We start from the raw sequence: 18,736 nt of genomic DNA, 5'->3' as shown, positions 1-18,736 counted from the left end.
AATTCCTTTGGGTGATTTTTCTTTTTTTTTTTTAGGATGCAGTGTGCATTTATATAGGTAAATGCATATGAAGTTGTTATATTTCAAAATGCACAACCTTAACTAATTCCCCTTGGAACTATCAATGATAGTTTCTATTTCTGTAGTCATAAAAACAGATAATATTTAAAAACAGGTTTTCATCACTGTATACACTGGCTCTGATCACTGGATACCACAGTTCATAGGCCTTATTGTTCATCCGTAAGTTTGGATGTATGCTTGTGTTCCTAGAGAAACATGTATGTATCTGTCTGTACCCACCCTCCCTCTCTGGAGTTTAGATCTTAGAAGTAATAATGGCAGATTAGGGACTCATATGATACCTTCTGGAACTGTCTTATCTTTTAAATATCAAAAAATATATATGTATGCTTTGGATGTGTCACCCATTGGTTTGGAAAACCTTTATAAAACCCTAGCTAATAAATGCTCGAATAGTTTCATGAAATATGATGCATGAGGCGCTTCCTAGCAGTCTGTACAGATGGTCAATTTCATCTGCATCCTTGAGACTTTGCACAATTGAGTTTTTGACATCTTTTCATTAAGCATTGTGTATTGTTTATTTCATATTCTAGAAGACAAAGAGTAGCATGTCCTGCTATCTCTTGCTGCCCGTCGTTTTCCTTTAGAGGATTTACCCAGCTGTACACTGTTCTTAGCCAAAGGAACATGTATATCTGGTCTTCTGAGAGACTAAATGTTTTTGTCCTCAAGTACAAGAATGGTGTGGGCAGAAACAAATGTGTAGGATGGTAGAGATAAATATGTATGTATCTTAGTTTCTGTAACCTTGTCCAAAAATATTTTCACTACTAAATGATTGTGTATGTGTGGCTGTTCATATATCCCCGAAACCTTGTATAACTTAAAGGAGCCAACCATTTGTTGGTTGTTTCCAAACATCTCTGTGGGAATGCTTGACTTTCTTTGGGTATTTTAAATGGCAGCAGACTTTGACTTAGAAATCACCACCGGTTCACCTGTATAATGCTTAAAATGTTAGCCATAATGTTTAAAGATTCATTTATTTATTTATATTGGAAAGGCAGATTTACAGAGAGAAGAGACAAAAAAAAAAAAAAAAAGGATCTCTGTCCATTGGTTCACTCCTGAGCTCATGAAGCCAAGAGCCTGCTCTGAGTCTGCCATGGGGGCGCAGGGCCCAAGGCTTTGGGGATCCTCCATTGCCTTCCCAGGCCACAAGCAGGACCTGGGGATGGGAAGTAGGCGAGGTGAGGAGTCAGTCACTAGGATATTGCACCAGGCCCAGCCATAATTTTTCAACTTGACTAGTTTAGTAAATTATTAAGTATATGGATAAACATGAAGATTGGGGGCTTAAAATTTATTTTGCCATTCCACTCCTAAGTATTGCATCTGAGGGCTTTTACAAGGCCTGAGTAATTAGCCTGTGTATTAACTTGTGCTAAGTTGACTCCTTAGCTGCTCCTTAGCTCCTCTGTTCTATAATGAATTTCTGTGTGGTGAATTGATCTGGGTCTCCCCTGGAACGCTTGGTACAGACTGCTATTAGCAGAGCATTTACCCTTGGAAGTGCCAGAGTGAGAGGATTTCAGGGCATAGAGCACTAACAAAATCTTAGGAATATAAATAGACGGGCTAGGAGGAAGGCTTCCTTGTGGGGTGGTCTCACTGAGTTTTCCACTTTCTTCTGTGGTGTAACTGTTGATAGAAGGGCTCCTTCAGGGAGTCGCGCATGAGCTGGGATCAAGCTGCCTTTGTATCCCCTATCAATCTGTAATCTTTTGATTGTTGCCTGTTTTTCACCGGTGAAGAAATAGTAATCCACTCTAGTTTATCTCTCCTAATCACGGACTCACAGAGTTAGGCTCTCTGAGCGATTAATTCCCTCTTACAGGCCTAACAGAGTGGAAAGTAAACAAAGAGCAAATCTGCAACCTTCCACACAGCTAATTTCCTCTGATGTCAGAATACTTAAACAGGCAGGACCTGGGAATTACTTGATCAAACCTGCTTTTAATCTAATGCATGCAGAAGGGCTGTGTCTGGAAGGCTCCGCAAATGACAAGCTTCCCCAGGGAGCCGTAGAGACGGTTTCCTCTTTCAGAAACAGTGGCTTCCTCATTTCAAACTCCGGGGCTGCTGTGTTGCTGGAGTACATCCATAATGGGTCATTTTCCTGCTTTTTTAGAGTTTTATTTTGTTTGGCTGAGAAATTGCTGACCGGATGAGCATAGTTTTCTTTGGCTGTTCACCGAGTTCTTAATTGGAGTACTGCCTTGGTATTATTTTAACTTGACTAGGAAATGAATTATTAATAAATGATTATTACTGGAGAAAAGGGAGAAAGAGAGCACACGTTTTTCCATTTCTACTGGGATACGAAAGTGAAAACACAAAAGAACAGAAGACCCCAATCCATGCGATTCTTTATATAGACTAGGGAAAATTGTTTTCCAACGTGTAGATTAAGTGAAAGCACTGTTGGGGTATTTTAAGTGAAAGATTTACTAAATCGGAGATATGCAAATGAGACACCAACTGGGTCTCCGTTTTATTTGACTCAGGACCGCCTGGCTGTTTAGAAGTAGCACATTGTTGAGGGACAGAGTAGCTGAAAGGCTAAAACGCTATGTTCTTCATGCTTGAAATATGATTTCATAACTAGTTTTTGTACCAATTTATGTACTTAGATGCTATTGTGAATACTTATTAAGTGTGAATTAGGATTTAAAGGCTATTAACAGGCAGTATAATGTGTCACCTAAGATCAGCCTTGATCAGATATCCTTTTGTTGGGAACAGATTAAGTAAAAAAAAAAAGTGTGAAAAGTGCTTAAGTGCATTTTGGTAAATGAATGTCCCTACTGTCTTCTGTCTCTCACGTCTGGTCATAGATGCTGTTCTCCACCTATAGTGATTTGGAAGCCACGGCTTAGAAACAAATCACCAGCACCATTGCTTTGTGTAAATATGCACCAAGAACAGGCTGCCCCATCCAGTATTTGACTCCTTGGGTGACATCAGTGAACATCAAGACCTGTTATTAGTCATTCTGAAAAGTCTGCTGTATGATGATTCTTTTTATTGGTGTCTCGGTGCAAACATATTTCATCTCCCCACGTGCACGCAAGTTCTTGGGGCGGGCACGTTGGGTGTGGGAGGCCAGCTGCCAGCTCTGCCCCAGACTCGCATCTGGCTGTCCCCGACCTGCTTGTGCTGGGAGCCCCCTCAAGCTCTTCTCTACTCACCACCGCCCTCCTCCTTCGCCAGCTGGTGGCAGGCGCTCTCACAGCCGTAGGACCTGCTCTGTCAGCTGGGGCCCCCTGCGGACGGCTGCCTCCCTCGCCGCTGCTGGGACCTGCCACTCTGCGCGCAATGGCAGCAGCAGCAGCATCCCCGCCAGCGGCGGCAGTGGTGGTGGCAGTGGTGGCGGTGGCGACAGCACGGACCACCTCGGACGCTATTGTTCCCTGGTGTTAGAAACGCTTTCTCTTGCTTTTCATCCACAGCGAACAATAGCCAAAGAGAGCTTGGCTTTCGGTGTCCTGCTTGGAAAAACATTCCAAGAGCGCAGGAAAATTCCCTGCCAGGAGTGCTAGGAGCTGGACCCTGGAGCGGCCGAGGACGGCATGGGGCTGCGAGCTGGACGGCCGGTGGCCGGGAGCCAGGGCGCTGTGGGGCTGCGATGGGGCGTCCTGCAGCTGCCGCTGCCACCGCTCCTCCTCCTGCTGCTGCTGCACCCAGGCGCCTGCGGGGCTGCGGCGCAAGGCGAGGCGGACGCGCCCACCCTGTATCTCTGGAAGACTGGTAAGTGGGACGAAGTTCCCCGCTGCCAAGCTGGCTGCCCCTGAAGGGGCGGCTGGGCTCCGGATGGGACTTCCCTGTGCTTCCTGGTGGACTGATGGGGATGGGGTCCGAGGGTAAAAGTGATATTCGTAGGCGGCAAACTGGGTCATGTCCGATGTTATTGGGAAAGGAAAACATAGCAAGCAAGAGGCAGCAGTGAGTCATTGAAATGTTATTTTTCTGACTCTGTAGTTAGTTACGGCGATGCTGCACTTTCAAGATGAAGACCTCTGTTTTTAACCTCTGCGTTCTCATTGTGCGAGGAGTTTGTAAAATACGTTTCCAGCCAAGAACAAGCCAGAGAGAACAGTTCACTCTGTTCTTTATTCTGGCTGTGAGCAAACTGTACGCTCAGTGTCTTGTCCGAAGTGATTTTGCCAAGTTGAGCTCTGTGCTAAGTGGGGCAGGCGACACAACCTGGCGAGGTCAGGTCAGGTCCAGCAATCAAAGGCCAGGAGGCTGGAAGATCCTGGGAAGCTTAATTCTTTGTGAGAGGCTGGCTGTAGACAGGATCCAAAATGGGTGTTAGTTATTAGGCAGGTCTCTTGCTTGGAAACTTTTTCTTCTTTAGGAAGTCCTCTGCTTTGTTTAGCCAACTGAGCAACACAAGCATCAACCAGCTATCCCTCAGGATCCCCCAGCAGAGCATCTCCAAGGGCAGGAAGGCAGTTACAAGCTGGGCAATACACAGGGAGGCATTCCCAGCCCTTCTGCTGCCATCAGGCCTCCTGTGTCCACTGAATAACACAGAGGAGTCTCAGGGAGACCTGCCACTGAGCATGGCCACGGGTCAAAGTGGGAAAAGATGGTTCCCAAAGCAAGCGTTATGAGGAGCTCCTTGGCAATGGCTCAACATTAAGAGGAAGCATTAGGGGAAGTTCGTACTCCTTGTCAAACTGCAGGCTCTTGAACTGATCTCCTTCCAGGTTTCAGCCCTTCTTTGCCCCCTTCTTGTCGTTGACAGATCAATCTGCTCTACTTTGCTGAATTTTTAAACAAGTTACATCTCTCCCGTTACCTAGTGAGGAATTACGCGACAATTTATTTAAAGCCAATGCCCATGTTTCACCTGGAAAGATTGCATGAAAAACACATATCATTTTGTTGAGATAGCAAGACCATCCTTGCTAATAATTTAAATGTAAAGGCAGTGGGTGAATGGATGTGGAAGAAATCACATTATATTTCAATTTAAAAGAAAGGCCAAAACTCCCCAAAGGCATCATTTTACCTTTCAAAAGCTCATTCATAATGACAAACTCTGATAATAATGTATCATTAAATAGTATTATTTGGATGCTTAGTGAGAGCATCTCAGGTAAGTAGGTGTTGGACAAAATAATACTTGCCTAGTTGCAATTTGTATTAGGAGAATAGAAAGAGCCAACTAGCAATTCAATTCAAAAGGAGCCTAGACAATATTCACCATGTAGCATCCAAGGTGCCAGTGGTGGGACACAGCCAATAGCAGTGGGAAGCTCTCAGGGGCAAGGAGACCAAGACCCGATTCAGGTGCCAGTGCTAGCGCTCAGTGGCTGTGGGGATGCTGGCAGTTCATTTTACGGTACCTTCTGATGAGTCACAGTTTGCTGAGTATTGTGGGAATCAGTCCAGTGAGTTAGGGACAAGTAATTTTTCAACTTAAAAATTTTGTGTACATTTAATCTAACTTGTTGGGGATGTGATCCTTGGTCTGATAACAGCAGGGAGAAAAACAGAAGTAGAAAACAAGAGACAGATCTTTTAATTTTTTTCCAAAGGGAAAACAGTTTCCTGTATCCATAAAGGATGTGAGATGAGGTTTTTGAGAAATTAGAAATATTTAAAGGAGATGAACACACTGTAAACAGAAGCCTAACAGAGATTTCTGTTTATCCTCCGATGGAAGCAGAAAGGAAAAGGAAAGAGATGGGAAGAGACTAGGCTGTCTGTTCCAGTGAGATGAATTAATTTCACTACCAAAAATTATAGGGAATCACATTGATGGAAGAATCATTGCATTAAAATGGTGTAACATAAGTTATGCTGAGGAACTAGAATAGGAACTCTATATTTGTCCCTAATATGCTATAGAATTTTCAAAAATGGATTCACTAATTTACTTGAAAGACAGAATTAGAGGGAGAGATGGAGAGAGATCTTCCATCTACTGGCCACCTCCCAAATGGTCACAACAACCAGAACTGCGCCAGTCCAAAGTCAATAACTAGGAGTCTCCTCTGAGTCTCCCATGTGCGTGCAGGGAAACCTCTTTACCTCCCAAGCACATTGACAGGGATCTGGATTGAAAGTGGATTAGCTGGATCCCATATAGGATGCCTGTGTCACAGGCAACAGCTTTACTCGCTATATCACCATGCTGGCCCCAGAATTTTTCTACTTATTTAATAACTTTTGTTTCTTGGTTGCATACTTTGTAGTATCTGGTGATTTTGAATGGAATGTATAATGGCCTTTTCAGTGCTACAGTATTTCATGTTAATCAGAAAAGCATATGCATATATATATATGCACAAAGTGTAACATGTATATATACAGTGTATGTATAATTTGTACATACATAATACATATGATTGATGATACATGATATTTAATTTATTGTGCACATTATTTGTGTGTTTTGTTAAGTGAATTCACAAGTTATTGAATACCTGTAATATGCAATCAGTGTAGCATGGACTGAATGGGATTTTGTCATCCCTGCCCCTGAGAAATTCCAATTCAGTAAGACTGTAAATACACAGCAATGGAGACATGGCATACCATACCCATGAACAGGAAACTAAGAGAACCTAGGGGTTCTGTCCCTGCTGGAAGAGATGTGGTGCCCTCTCCTCTCCTCTCCTCTCCTCTCCTCTCCTCTCCTCTCCTCTCCTCTCCTCTCCTCTCCTCTCCTCTCCCTCCTCTCCTCTCCCCTCCCCTCCCCTACCCTACCCTACCCTCCCCTCCCCTCAGTACTATAATTGACAGTCACTTTGTCCTTTCCATAACAGTTGCATTAAAATATGCACAGAACTTTTCTTCTTCAAGTTGAAGTAAAAAAGTTTCTTTTTAACATGTGTGCTTATAGTTATAATACTTATATGCCAAATATGAAATATTCTGCAACATGTAAGGTAGAAATATATATCTTAATCATGCTGATTAAGTAAGGAGAGTGAGAGCAGACAGAGAAAGAGAAAGAGAAAGAGAGAGAGAGATCATCCCAGTAAACCTCAACATAAGGGTGACATTATTCCAAGTCAAGTGTTTTGAATTTTAATTGTGCTTACACGTTATCTTTGTTTTGAATGTGTCACTGTGCACATGATACAGGAGAAGATGGAGTAGACAGAGTTTTGGCATCTGTACTAGTGAATTCAGGACAACACAGACCAGAAACGTTCCATCTAGGCTATAAAACTCTTTCATTCCCCTGAATATTTCCTGTCAACTCCAATATCACATATATTCTATAGGAATTTTCTGAATATTAAATATGGAAGCATATGGAATATACTGTGACAGTACTTCCAAATATTTGAGTTGAGTAAATTATGGATTTTATTATTGCTGTTTCATAATGTGATGACAATTTTATGAACCAGATTAAGGCTGGTAATGCTAATTAGCTTGCTTGAAGCCCATGTAACTTTGGTTTCATTAAATGCTCTGGAAATGGCAAATTGATGCAATTGATAATATTGGTTTATATTCCCCTAAAGTATAAGGAATACAATGTTGAGGAAGAGGGAGAATGTGGACTTTGGAACCAGATGAACCGGTGTTTAAATCTTACCTTTACCAGACTCGTTAAATTCCTTAAACTTTCTACTGTTTCCTTGTATAATGATGAGAGAAGTTTTGAGAAGAGGACAATTGTGCAATTTTAAGAAAAATTTTAACAAGAAGCAAATAGAAATTATTTAGCATGTGACCTAAAACTGGCATTCAAAAAATGTTAGTTCCCTTTTCATTATGTATCCTCTGTAAAAATGATGTAAGTTCCAGAAATTCCACTGTTAATAATGTTTACCTGTTGTTTCAAACTAAACACCATGGTGTAACACAGCAAGTCCAGAAAGAGAAGTTATTTTATTACAGGTTGTTCTTTTTTACTAGTTTGACCTGTACAAAGAAGGCCGTTTTGAAAGACTATAAAACTATCTTTAGAATCATATCCTGTGTTAATTAAATAAATGAAATGCTTTATCCATCATTTGATAGTGTGTTTCAAGGGATTTCTCAATATTTTAATTTTTAATCTTATCATGTATTATATCCACGTTAAATGCTTTCACAGTAGAGTTACTTGTGTTTCATGTATTCTTTTGAGTGGTTAAATTTTGAAAATACTGCACTTATGTTTGCTTTTTTCCCCCTTCTTAGTGTACATGACATGGTTAATGTTTATGAATCATTATGTTTATTGATGGCTTGGAACAAAAAAGTAAAAAATGTTGGCTAATCCTCTGCCTTGAAAGTTCCAGGATCCCTTAGAGGTACAGGTTTGTATCCCAGCTGGTCCACTTCCCTTCCAACTTCTTGTGAAAACAATGGAAAATGACCCAAAGCCTTGGGATCATACATTCACATGCAAAATCTGGAAGAAATTCCAGGCTTGTATCTTTAGATCAGCTCAGCTTTAGCCATTGGTGGCCATTTGGGGAGTAAACCAGCAGATGGAAGATCTTTGTCTCTCCTCCTCTCCACAGATCTGCCTTTCCAACAAAAATAATAAATAAATCTTTTTTAAAAAAATGCTAAACAAGGTGTCTGGAATTGTGGCATAGTGGACAAGGCTGCCACCTGCAGTGTGAATGTTCCATGTGGTGCTAGTTTGGTTTGTATCTCACCTGTTCCACTTCTGACCCAGTTCTCTACTAATGGCCGGGGAAAAGCAATGGAAGCTGGCCCAGTTTTTTGGTTCCCTGCCAACTACATGGGAGACCGCAGGATGTTCCTGGCTTCTGGCTTTGACAAAGCCCATCTGTGGCCATTGTAGCCATCTGGGAAGTGGACCGGCAGATGGAATCTACTCTCAGATTTTCAAATAAACGTATTTTTTAAAAGAATTCTAAACACATCTTTAAAATAAATCCTTGAGGGTCACCCACAATCCAGAATTTTTTATACTCATTATTTTAAGAGATGCTTTCTTTCATTTTGTGATGGAGAGAGAGACGAGAGGAAGAGAGAGAGACATCTTAAACGGTCTGACATAATAGTGCAATGGCTAAGTTATATTGTATCTGCTGGGATCTCCTATGGGTGACAGTTTATGTCCCAGCTGCTTCACTTTTCCCATCCACCTTCCTGCTTGTGCCTGGGAAAGCAGCTGAGGACAGCCCAAAGCATTGAGAGCCTGAACCCACATGGGAGACCCAGAGAAAACTCCTGGCTCCTGGCTCTGGCTTGTCTCAGCTCTGGCCATTGTGGTAACTTGGGCAGTGAACCAGTAGATGGAAGGTCTTTCTCTCTGTCTCTCCTGTCTTTTTCCAGGAAATTAGCTGACAGCTGCATCAGAAATAGAACAGCCAGGACATGATCAGTTCTCATTTAGGATGCCAGTGTCACAGGTGGTGGACTTACCCAGCATACCACAATGCTGGTCCCTCTTGCACACATTACTGCTATGCGGAACACTCTATTCATGGAAGAAATGGGGGGTGTAGCTGCTGACATCCATTTGTGTGAAGAAGTGTGACTGTTGTGTGGGTCCTTTTAGAAGCCAATGAAGGCCCTCAAAGTATAATATGAATTAGAATGACGATAAGGGGTAATGGAGTCCATTTCTTAAGGCAAAACTGGCAACCTTTCAGTTTAATGAGAAATATAGAAAATGTTCCCATGAAATTAATATAAGGGCATACTGTGCTAATAAATGTGGCCTTTAATTAAAGAAACACTGGGGAAGTGTCATTTGAGAACATGCAGTTTTTCAGTTGTAAGAACTGTAGAGTGTGAATTGCAGGTGCCAAATGAGTCACAAGATAGAGATCATTTTAAATGTTCTTCATCAGAGCTTTACGTTGACAATTTAGATTGCATGAGAATGATTAAACATTTTTTTTAAATGTATTTAATTTTCAAATACTCAAGCAATAGCAAAACTCATTCTTAGAGACAATAATCTAACAATTAAAAGTATATTGAGAAAGGATGGAGTAACATGAGAATACTTAAAACAAAGATAGCAAATATGACCTGTCAACTGCTTCTAATGCACAATTGTGCTTATCTAAAAAAATAGACCGTGAATCTTCCAAATGAAGTATTGGACTGATATTATGCCCAGTTAAGTTTATGAGATCGTAATTGTGGGATATCACTTCTATTGGTTTAAATTATTGTATCCAAGTAAAAGTGTTGGGGAAAAAGTTGAAAAAGACATAACAAAGCACACATGAGCAATGTTGTATAGAAGCTGATTTTCAAATGGTATGTGTAGTGTGGGAGTGTTGAGGGAAGTGATTCTAAGACATAGGAGACATGGACGGGAAAAGGTGTGGTATTAGCAAATTTAGGAGAACTTGTCTGCTAAGACTTAGGGAGAAAGTTAGATATTGTAAGTAGAAAACAAAACAGTGGAAATAAGGAAATAAGCTTCAATTTTTAAACTTTTAAAGACAAGGGTCTTTAAAATTTCATGAAAAATGAATATTGTGAAGAAATCTGCATGTGTCGGAATATGGCTATGTAGTTACTAAAATGCAATGTCTAAGAATAGACTTTGAGATACGCATGACTTTTGACCCAATTTTGTCATTTATTAAAATGCTTCAATCTCTCTATCTCTCTCGCTTCTTCATAAATAGTTAACTTTGTAAGGCAACTTGTGCTGAGCCTGGCAATGACTCTGATGGTGACTGGTGCAAACCAGCACTCAGTGAATGTTGCCTTTGACTCAGGTGACGTGAACTGCTATTGTCGCTTCCGTGGACAGAGTCTATTTCCTGGATCTTGCTCTGTCATCCTTTACTATTTCATTTCCATTCTCCTCTATAGCTTAGATCTCTATAGATCATCAACCTTCCATACATGTCACTGCTGTTTTCTGCCTGCCATGCCAGCCAGCAGCATTATTGCAAAACCCTCATCTTCAGTGTCTGTAAGATGGCTCACAGAGTCTAGTTTTCAAATACAGAGAGATTCTTAGTGTTTTATTTTCACTTGTGATCATGCATGTTACTGTCGAGCAGGAGAGATTCTGGCGGTATGACTATATAGTGGGACTGTGCTTTCCATAAATCTCGTGTGTGGCTCTGCCTGAGAATATTGGTGGCAAGGAATGCTGCTCTGTGACAGTAGCAAGTGGGAAGTGAATGCCAAGGCTTCCTCTTCTAAAGTGAGTGTGTGTGTTTATGTGGGTGTGCATGTGTCTCCTACCTATCTACCTGACGTATAGGATACATCTACCTGCTTTGTGTTCTGTGGGATCCTAAACGTTGTTTTCCAACTTGGAGGAGAGATAACTACTTGAACACCCATTCCAGTCCGTGTATAAGTACACTTGTAAATTTATGGTTTGATGATACTACTTTAATATATCACCACAAGCATGTATATATGTTTATATACAAACATAGATCATATACAGATGGATACATACATGTATTCCTAAGTGACACAGTCGTTTATGGTTGGATTATATACTTCTTAATGGTTTATTTATTGTGGAAATTATATTTCCTAAAATGTGTCATATGTGATATTCATAGTTGTGGGCTCTAAAAATGTCTATAATCATGAATAATTTTAATGTTATACATGATTATGATAAAATTATGTTTTCAGAGAATTCTGTTCCTACTTTTATGTTCATCAAAAATGAGGTCTTATTGTATCTATTATTATACAAGTCCTTGTATTACCTTCTTTATGTTGTAGCTTTTATTTTAAGATCCTTTTCTGTCTAGCTGTCTTCCTGTGTTTGCCACAGTGGTGTCTGAAGTCTCTACAAATTGCAGTGCCTGCACAAATTTCCAAGAAATACTTTCCTTCTAATAGCATCTGCCTAATAGCATATTTGTGAACACTATTTATATGAAATATCACTTATTAATAGTCTACATTGTTTATAACATCTGGCACTACCCTTATAACTGACCACGGTGTGATAATAAGGATGTAGCATGTTACTCTATAAGAGATACTTAATTCAGAGCTGCTAGAAGGATTCCAGTCACATTCAGAATTAGGTGTCCATTTTCTTCTTCAGTACTTATGGGTCAGGTTCAAAAAACTAAAGCTTATACTTCCTTTTTTTTATGGTAAACACTGTGCCAGGTGCAAGGGAACAACTGTAAACAGCACATGAAGCTATCCCTCCTAAAATTTTCTATCATGTACAAGCACAATTCCAAATTGGTGAATCTATTGCAAAAATACAAGCATTAAAGATATAGAACAGATTGGAGTATGATTCTGTTTAAAATCAGAAAGAGAAGAAAAGCTTTCATAACACCCATATTTGAAACACAAACAGTTCATAAAATGGGCAAAATTTAAGGAGAGATGAAATTTCAGGCAGGGAAAAATACTTATGAAGAAATCGAATGCCATATGTCCAAGAGAAAGCATGAAAACTAAGGCGTGAGTTTGGATGAGAAGATTGGATGCATTTGGGGAAAAGGGATTGGATTGACCAAACAAAGCTTAGTACAGGCAGAAGGATCTTAGTCTGTTGTCTGATATATGGAATCTGGAAGCCCATGTTTATTTGTTTATATAAAATATTGCCATGAGAGAAAGAATATATTTACAAATGATAAACCAAATGTGAAATTATGGGTTTATAAGTCTCCTCCAAAAGTTTCCCAGAGAAATGCTGTAGATTAGGAAATGCTAGGCAGAATTTGTAATAATATAACTTTATTGAGTCAGTGTTTCATGTGTTTTTCTTCTACAATTTTGATTACACAAAATGAATCAACTTGAATATGTGGACTCTTTCTCTGGTGAGATTTGTGATAGAGAACATAAGTAAGGAGCATGGGCAGGAGTGGCCTAAAGCCCTGGTGGTGTGCAGGTCTTCTTCACTGTGAAATTAATTTTTGAGAAGCAACAGTACTCATCCACCCTGCTCTGGGTTTCCATTTACCAGTGGCTATAGAAATGGCTCAACAGACAGCACAGTGCTCAAATACATGATGTGGTGGGCCAAAACAGGGCCACAGGCCATTGTTTTAAGGCTTGTGCCTTTGCTCGTCCTATCAGCCTTCAAGAAACGTGATGTGCAGGATGTGCTTCTCATACAGTGGCTCAGATGCCTGTATCCCATATCACCATGCCTGGACTGAGTCCTGGCTCCACATGACCTTCAGCTTCCTGCTGATGTACACCCTGGGAAGAAGGAGCAAAGATGGGCCAAGTGTACTTGAGACCTTACAATCTTAGGGGAGAACTGGCTAGAATTCCTGTTCCAGGTTTTGGCCCTGCTAAATTATGGGATGAGGAAAGGTAAGTTCGCTCTCCCCTCTCTAACCTTACAAATAGAGTGAAAGTAAGTTTTAAAAAAGAAACTGATGTTAAAAAAAAATGTGAAACTTACAATCAGGGGTAAGGAAGCTATTGAAAACACTTGCCTTGAGTTTTAGAGAAAGACTACAACCAGAGTATGTGAAACACCAGCTGGAAATTGAAGTGTCCAAGCAGTCATGCTTCAAGTCAGCATGAACTCTGTCTGATGGGCTGTGCTCCATTAGTTCTCATTTGCTGACAGACCCTGTGGCATTGGGGAACCCTGTGGATCAAGACATGTACTGTGCCTGAGCCCGTGTGCGTAATTGCAGAGATACAGCCAAATGACAGGACTCCGTAGCTCTAGGAAACAGCACCTTCTGATACTTTGCAGTGGTGACTACGTACTTCTAATGGATCACCCATCAACGTGGATTTGGATTTATGGAGTCAATTCGTAAGGAAACATTGACAGCTGCCAAGATGTGTTTCTCTCCCTGTCTCTTACCACCTGATTTGATATAACTTCTTCAGTTCTTGCAGCTTGTTCTGGGTTTGCACCACTTCATTTGTGAAAGCTCCAGTAAGTAAGACAAGATACTCCCAAGCTTGATCGACCAAGCACTACCGAACTGGAATAATCATAGCTTTCCAAATCATGATTCAAGCTTTCAGAGCTTTTAAGAGCATTCTTCTTGAAATGATTTTCTGTTTTGATAACATCACCTAAAAGCTAAATTAATTTACGACAAATGTGAAAATTAGATGGACAAATGATTCTTGTGCCATGTTACTAAACATAGGTGAATTTTCTTTGTAGGCTATAGGCCAACTACTAGGATTGGTACTACACACATTCTTTATACAGCTTTACTGGTTAGAATTCATTCTAGGCAATCAGTCATTTAAAGTGTAATATTAAAAGGCATTAGCATTTTTGGAATTGTGTATCATCATCACCATCAAGTCTACAGCATTGTCATTTACTAACACCCTTCAAACTCATATAGCCTTCAGTTTTTATTCCATGACTAATGGAAATATTAACCCGCTTTCTACCTATAAAAATAGACCTCTTAGGGACATTTGATTTTATTGGAATCATACGTAGTCCTTTGTAACTGGTTTCTCATTTATTTAGTAAGTGCTTTCAAAGGTTGTCCATGCTATAGCTTATCTTTGTGTTTCACTTTATTTTGTTAACAACAGACATTTGGGATTATTGCTCAATTTTACTGTGAAATTATATTGCAGTGAACATCTGTATGCAAATCTTTGTGGGTACATATATTTCCATTTCTCTTAATGTATATTAGGAATTTAAAAAAAACAATTGGGGGAAATAATGATTCGTATCTTTTATATTTTTGCTTGTCAGTAAATGTAGTGGTCTCCTGTTCCACCCATATTTTTGGCAAAAGGTGGGGTTTTGCTTTTTCAAAGCAGAGTAGTATTCCATGGTATATATGTGTACATGACAATTGTTTCATCTCTTACATCAGCTGATGAACGTCTGGGTTCATTACTTAGGTGTTGTGAACCGAGTTGCTATAACTGCGGGGGAACAGATAACTTTCATATGCGGATTTCGTTTTCTTTGTGTAAATTCTCAGAAGTGGAATGGCTGCCTCATTTGCTAGATTCTATTTTCAGATTTCTGAGGACTCTCCATGCTGTCTTCCATATTGCTGGACTGTTTCATTTCCAACAGCAGTGTGTTACAGAACCTTTTGCCCACATCCTTTCCAGCATTTGTCTTTTTTTTTTTTTTAAATTTTGGGGCAATAGTCCTTCTAACTAGCGGGTGGTCAGGCCTCATTGCAGTTTTTATTGGCATCACCCTGATGGCTTGAGATCCTGAACATCTTTCCATGTGTCCATTGGCCATCTGCATTTCATGTGTTGATGAAGACTCATATCTTTAGCCCATTTCTTAACTAGATAGCTGGTTTATTGTTGTTGAGTTTCTTGAGCACCTGGTTGTTAATTCTTCCTCAGAGGCATAATTTGCAAATATTTTATCGTATTCTGTGAGGGTATTATCTGTTTACTGCGTATTCTTTTTTCAGAACTTCTTAGTTGGATGTAGTTCCATTTGCCTCTTTTTGCTGCTATTGCCTGTGTTTCTGATGTCTTACAGAAGTCTTTGCCTGTGCCAGTGTTTTGCAAGGTTCCTTTATGTTTTCTTCTAGTAATTTGATGGCTTTAGATCTTAGATTTAGATCCTTAATCTAAAGTGTTTTGATGTTTACATAGGGTATAAACTAAGGGACTTCTTTTATGCTTCTTCATGAAAATATATAATTTCCCTAATACTATGTGTTTAAGACAGTAATTTTAGCTAATTTTTTAAAGATTAGTTGCTTGTAATGATTTGGATTCATTTCTGGCTCTTTAATCTGTCCAATTGGTTGACACGTCTTCTCTTATGCCAGTAATTGGCTCTGTTGATTATGTCTGCTTAAAATATATCTTGAAACCTGGGATTGCATTGCCTCTAGCTTCATTTGTATTGCTTAGGATTGCATTAACTAATTTGGAGCCTCTCGTGTTTCCATATGAGTTTTAGGGCTAGTTTTTTGAAATACTTTGGAGAATTTGGGAAATTTACATTCAAAATTATTATTGATTAACAACAACTTGGTCCTGCCATTTTTCCGTACATATTCCTATTGTTTGCTTGAAATTCCTTTTAATAGGAGTTATTTTCATGCACATTCTTTCATGACTATGGCTACTTCTCTGTCTCTGTGTGTAGCTTATCCTTAAGCAACATCTGTAATGCTAGATGACCCACCCCAGACACAGGGGGAACTCTGACTATGAAACCAGACACAGTGATTGAAGAGCAAATCACACTCTATGACCTGTTGCACATTCACAGAGTATCCACAGTCACAGGGAGCAGGGGATTAACTCTCAGCCTCAGGAGCCTCTCCAACTGTGGAGAGAGCTTTAACATTCTAAGAATCAGCTGCCTGCCTGATAAAAGTTGGTAGGTGCTTGCCTTGGCAACTGGAGTCTGTGTGCTGTGCTGGAGTGGGGTGAGGGGAGTGCTTCACAGGCCTGTCGGGAAGACCCACCTCCTGCCAACCCTCCAGGCCAGACTCAACATCAAAATAGCTAAGTCATGCACAGGCTGTAGCAGTCTCTGATTGCCTTATTTTTCTTTGTCTTCTTCTTCTTAATATGTATTTGTTTATTTATTTGGAAGAAAGTTGTAGAAAGAGGGTGAAACAGAGAGAGAGAGAGAGAGAGAGAGAGAGATCTTTTGTCTACTGGGTCACTTGCCAAATGATTACAATGATCTGGGTTGGGCCAGACCAAAGTCAGGAGCCCTGAACTCCTTCTGTGTCTCCCACATAGGTACAGAGTTCCAAGCACTTGGACCATCTTCTGATGCCTACCTAGGAAAATGAGTAGGTAGCTGGATGAGAAGCTAAGCAATGGATGCTTCTATGGGACGCTGGCTTTTCAGGTGAAGTCTTAAGCTGCCACACCACAACACTGGATCTAGGGATGTCCTTCGTATAGGACTAGCAGTCAGGCTATCTTGGTATCGTTTTATGCTATGTTATACACAAATATAAACATTCTTCTTTAGAGAACTTTAAAGCATACTTCCAGGATTTTAACTGAGGTATTGAGGGTCAGGGTAGATAGCCTTTCATCATGTGATTAGAGAGCCTTGAACACTTAAATCTATATAGTATTAGGAAACAGAGATGATAGAAATTTGTACTAGAAACTTTCAGATAATATGTGGAAATACAGTAAATGATGACAAATTTTTATGTTGATGAATATTTAATTGTAGATCAGGTAAATGAGAATCTTCTTGAAATTTTATCACTTACAGCTCGCTTCAATTATGTGGCTGAGTCATGATGTATTTTCTTGTAAATGATTCTCTGCCCTGTCATCAAATACAAGCATATCTTTATCTTGCCCCATGATGTGCTGGATTTTAGGCATTTCCGATATAGAGTGCTTTTTCAAATCACTACTCAGGATTTAGCTCCAGTGCATTAATATTATATTGTTATGTAAAATTTTATTTTAGGTTTTTCTTTAAAGTAAAAGCACAGATGTTTACACCCAATGCCATAGAGCGCATCTGAAGCCTTTCTTCATTCGTGCTCTCTCGTGTGCTCTGCACAGCATGCGGGCTCCTGTCTCAGTCCTACATCATTTCCTCTCCTACAGATTCTCGGGTTTCTTTCCTTCTCTGCTGGAAGTTCTGTCATGGCTGCTTAGCTCTTCCCTTCCACCTTGCTTGTCTCATCATCTACATACGGTGCGATATCCTTCCTTGCCTTTCAGGGAATCTTTTCTTTCAGTGTAAACTGATACACTGTCTTGAATAGCAGGATTATCAACAATAGAAATGCTGACTTCTGCAGCACTGGGCAACTTGCATTCCAGCTGTCGTTTTCCTTTGCTTTTCTTCCCAGGAAGGGCCCAAGTGGAAAACCTGCTGGCATCATTATATTTGTCTGCAGGCAGCTACACTGATAAATTCAGTGTGGATAGCTATACTGGATATAGCTGTGAAATGAGCTAAAGTTTATTATTGCAGGTAAAAGAACTAGTGTAAATTTATTCAGATGAAATCCTTTGCAACCGTTACAGTAAATAAGCTCCAGAAACATTCACATTCTGTCTTAAGTACTTTAAAAAATGGCTTTTCTGAAGAGAGTGTGTATTATGGAACATACGATGAAAGAGATCAAAATTAGGCTAATCATTATTAAGGGATTTATATGAGAGGTTGCTCATACCACACTTAGCAACGTGCAACAGGATTTTTAAAATTTTATTTCCAATCTGTGCTTGATTTACCTTCAACAGTGGACCACAGTTCACAATGACTAGTGACTGCTAGATGCATCATGAGCATGTAGACTGATTTACCCTGAAGTGTGAACAAAAATTTTACTCCAGAGAAATGTTTACAATATTTCACTATCTAAGTTTCTTTACATAATTTCTGTGTAGTATATATCTTCCTGTGTGTGTGAGAGAGAGAGACAGCAGATTTGGTTGATAAATGCACAGTGGAAATTTTTCTTCTTAATCAAAGTCTGGTTAATGGATGGAAGAGATACTACACACAAATCATTGTTTTAAAATGTAATAAACCAATAACATGTACTCAACATTAACATGATACTCTGCCTAATTTGATCTATAGTTTATTGCCATGAATAAATATCTTCAGAAGTTTGAAGCACACCAGACTTTTCATTAATGAACAAAAATTTATTGCTGTAAGAGAACTGTGAGTTCTCAGAGAAATCTTCAGTTGGTAAAGTGATGAGTTAAACTAGAGTTGAAGAGTTTTTTTACTTTTTAAGTTTTGTCCTTTTAAGGTATCTTTTAAAGTATCAGTGCTTTACTAAATAATTTTCTGTTTACA

General features: G+C 39.8%; 1 protein-coding gene across 2 annotated transcripts in view; it reads left to right on the top strand.

The window, feature by feature from the left end:
* The first annotated feature begins 3,659 nt into the window (after positions 1-3,659).
* Positions 3,660-18,736, top strand: part of THSD7A (thrombospondin type 1 domain containing 7A) — a 280,481-nt gene continuing 265,404 nt past the window's right edge. For both annotated transcript variants that reach the window (XM_040964690.1, XM_040964691.1), the window contains exon 1: positions 3,660-3,837. In XM_040964690.1, the coding sequence (XP_040820624.1) occupies positions 3,660-3,837 (178 nt within the window). The remainder of the gene's footprint in view (positions 3,838-18,736) is intronic.

The sequence above is a fragment of the Ochotona curzoniae genome, unplaced genomic scaffold (assembly GCF_017591425.1).
Source record: "Ochotona curzoniae isolate NIBS_2020 unplaced genomic scaffold, NIBS_Ocur_1.0 scaffold_3835, whole genome shotgun sequence".
Taxonomy (NCBI): Eukaryota; Metazoa; Chordata; class Mammalia; order Lagomorpha; family Ochotonidae; genus Ochotona; species Ochotona curzoniae.
Note: the sequence above shows the minus strand (reverse complement) of the source record. Positions and strands in the feature narration are given on the sequence as shown.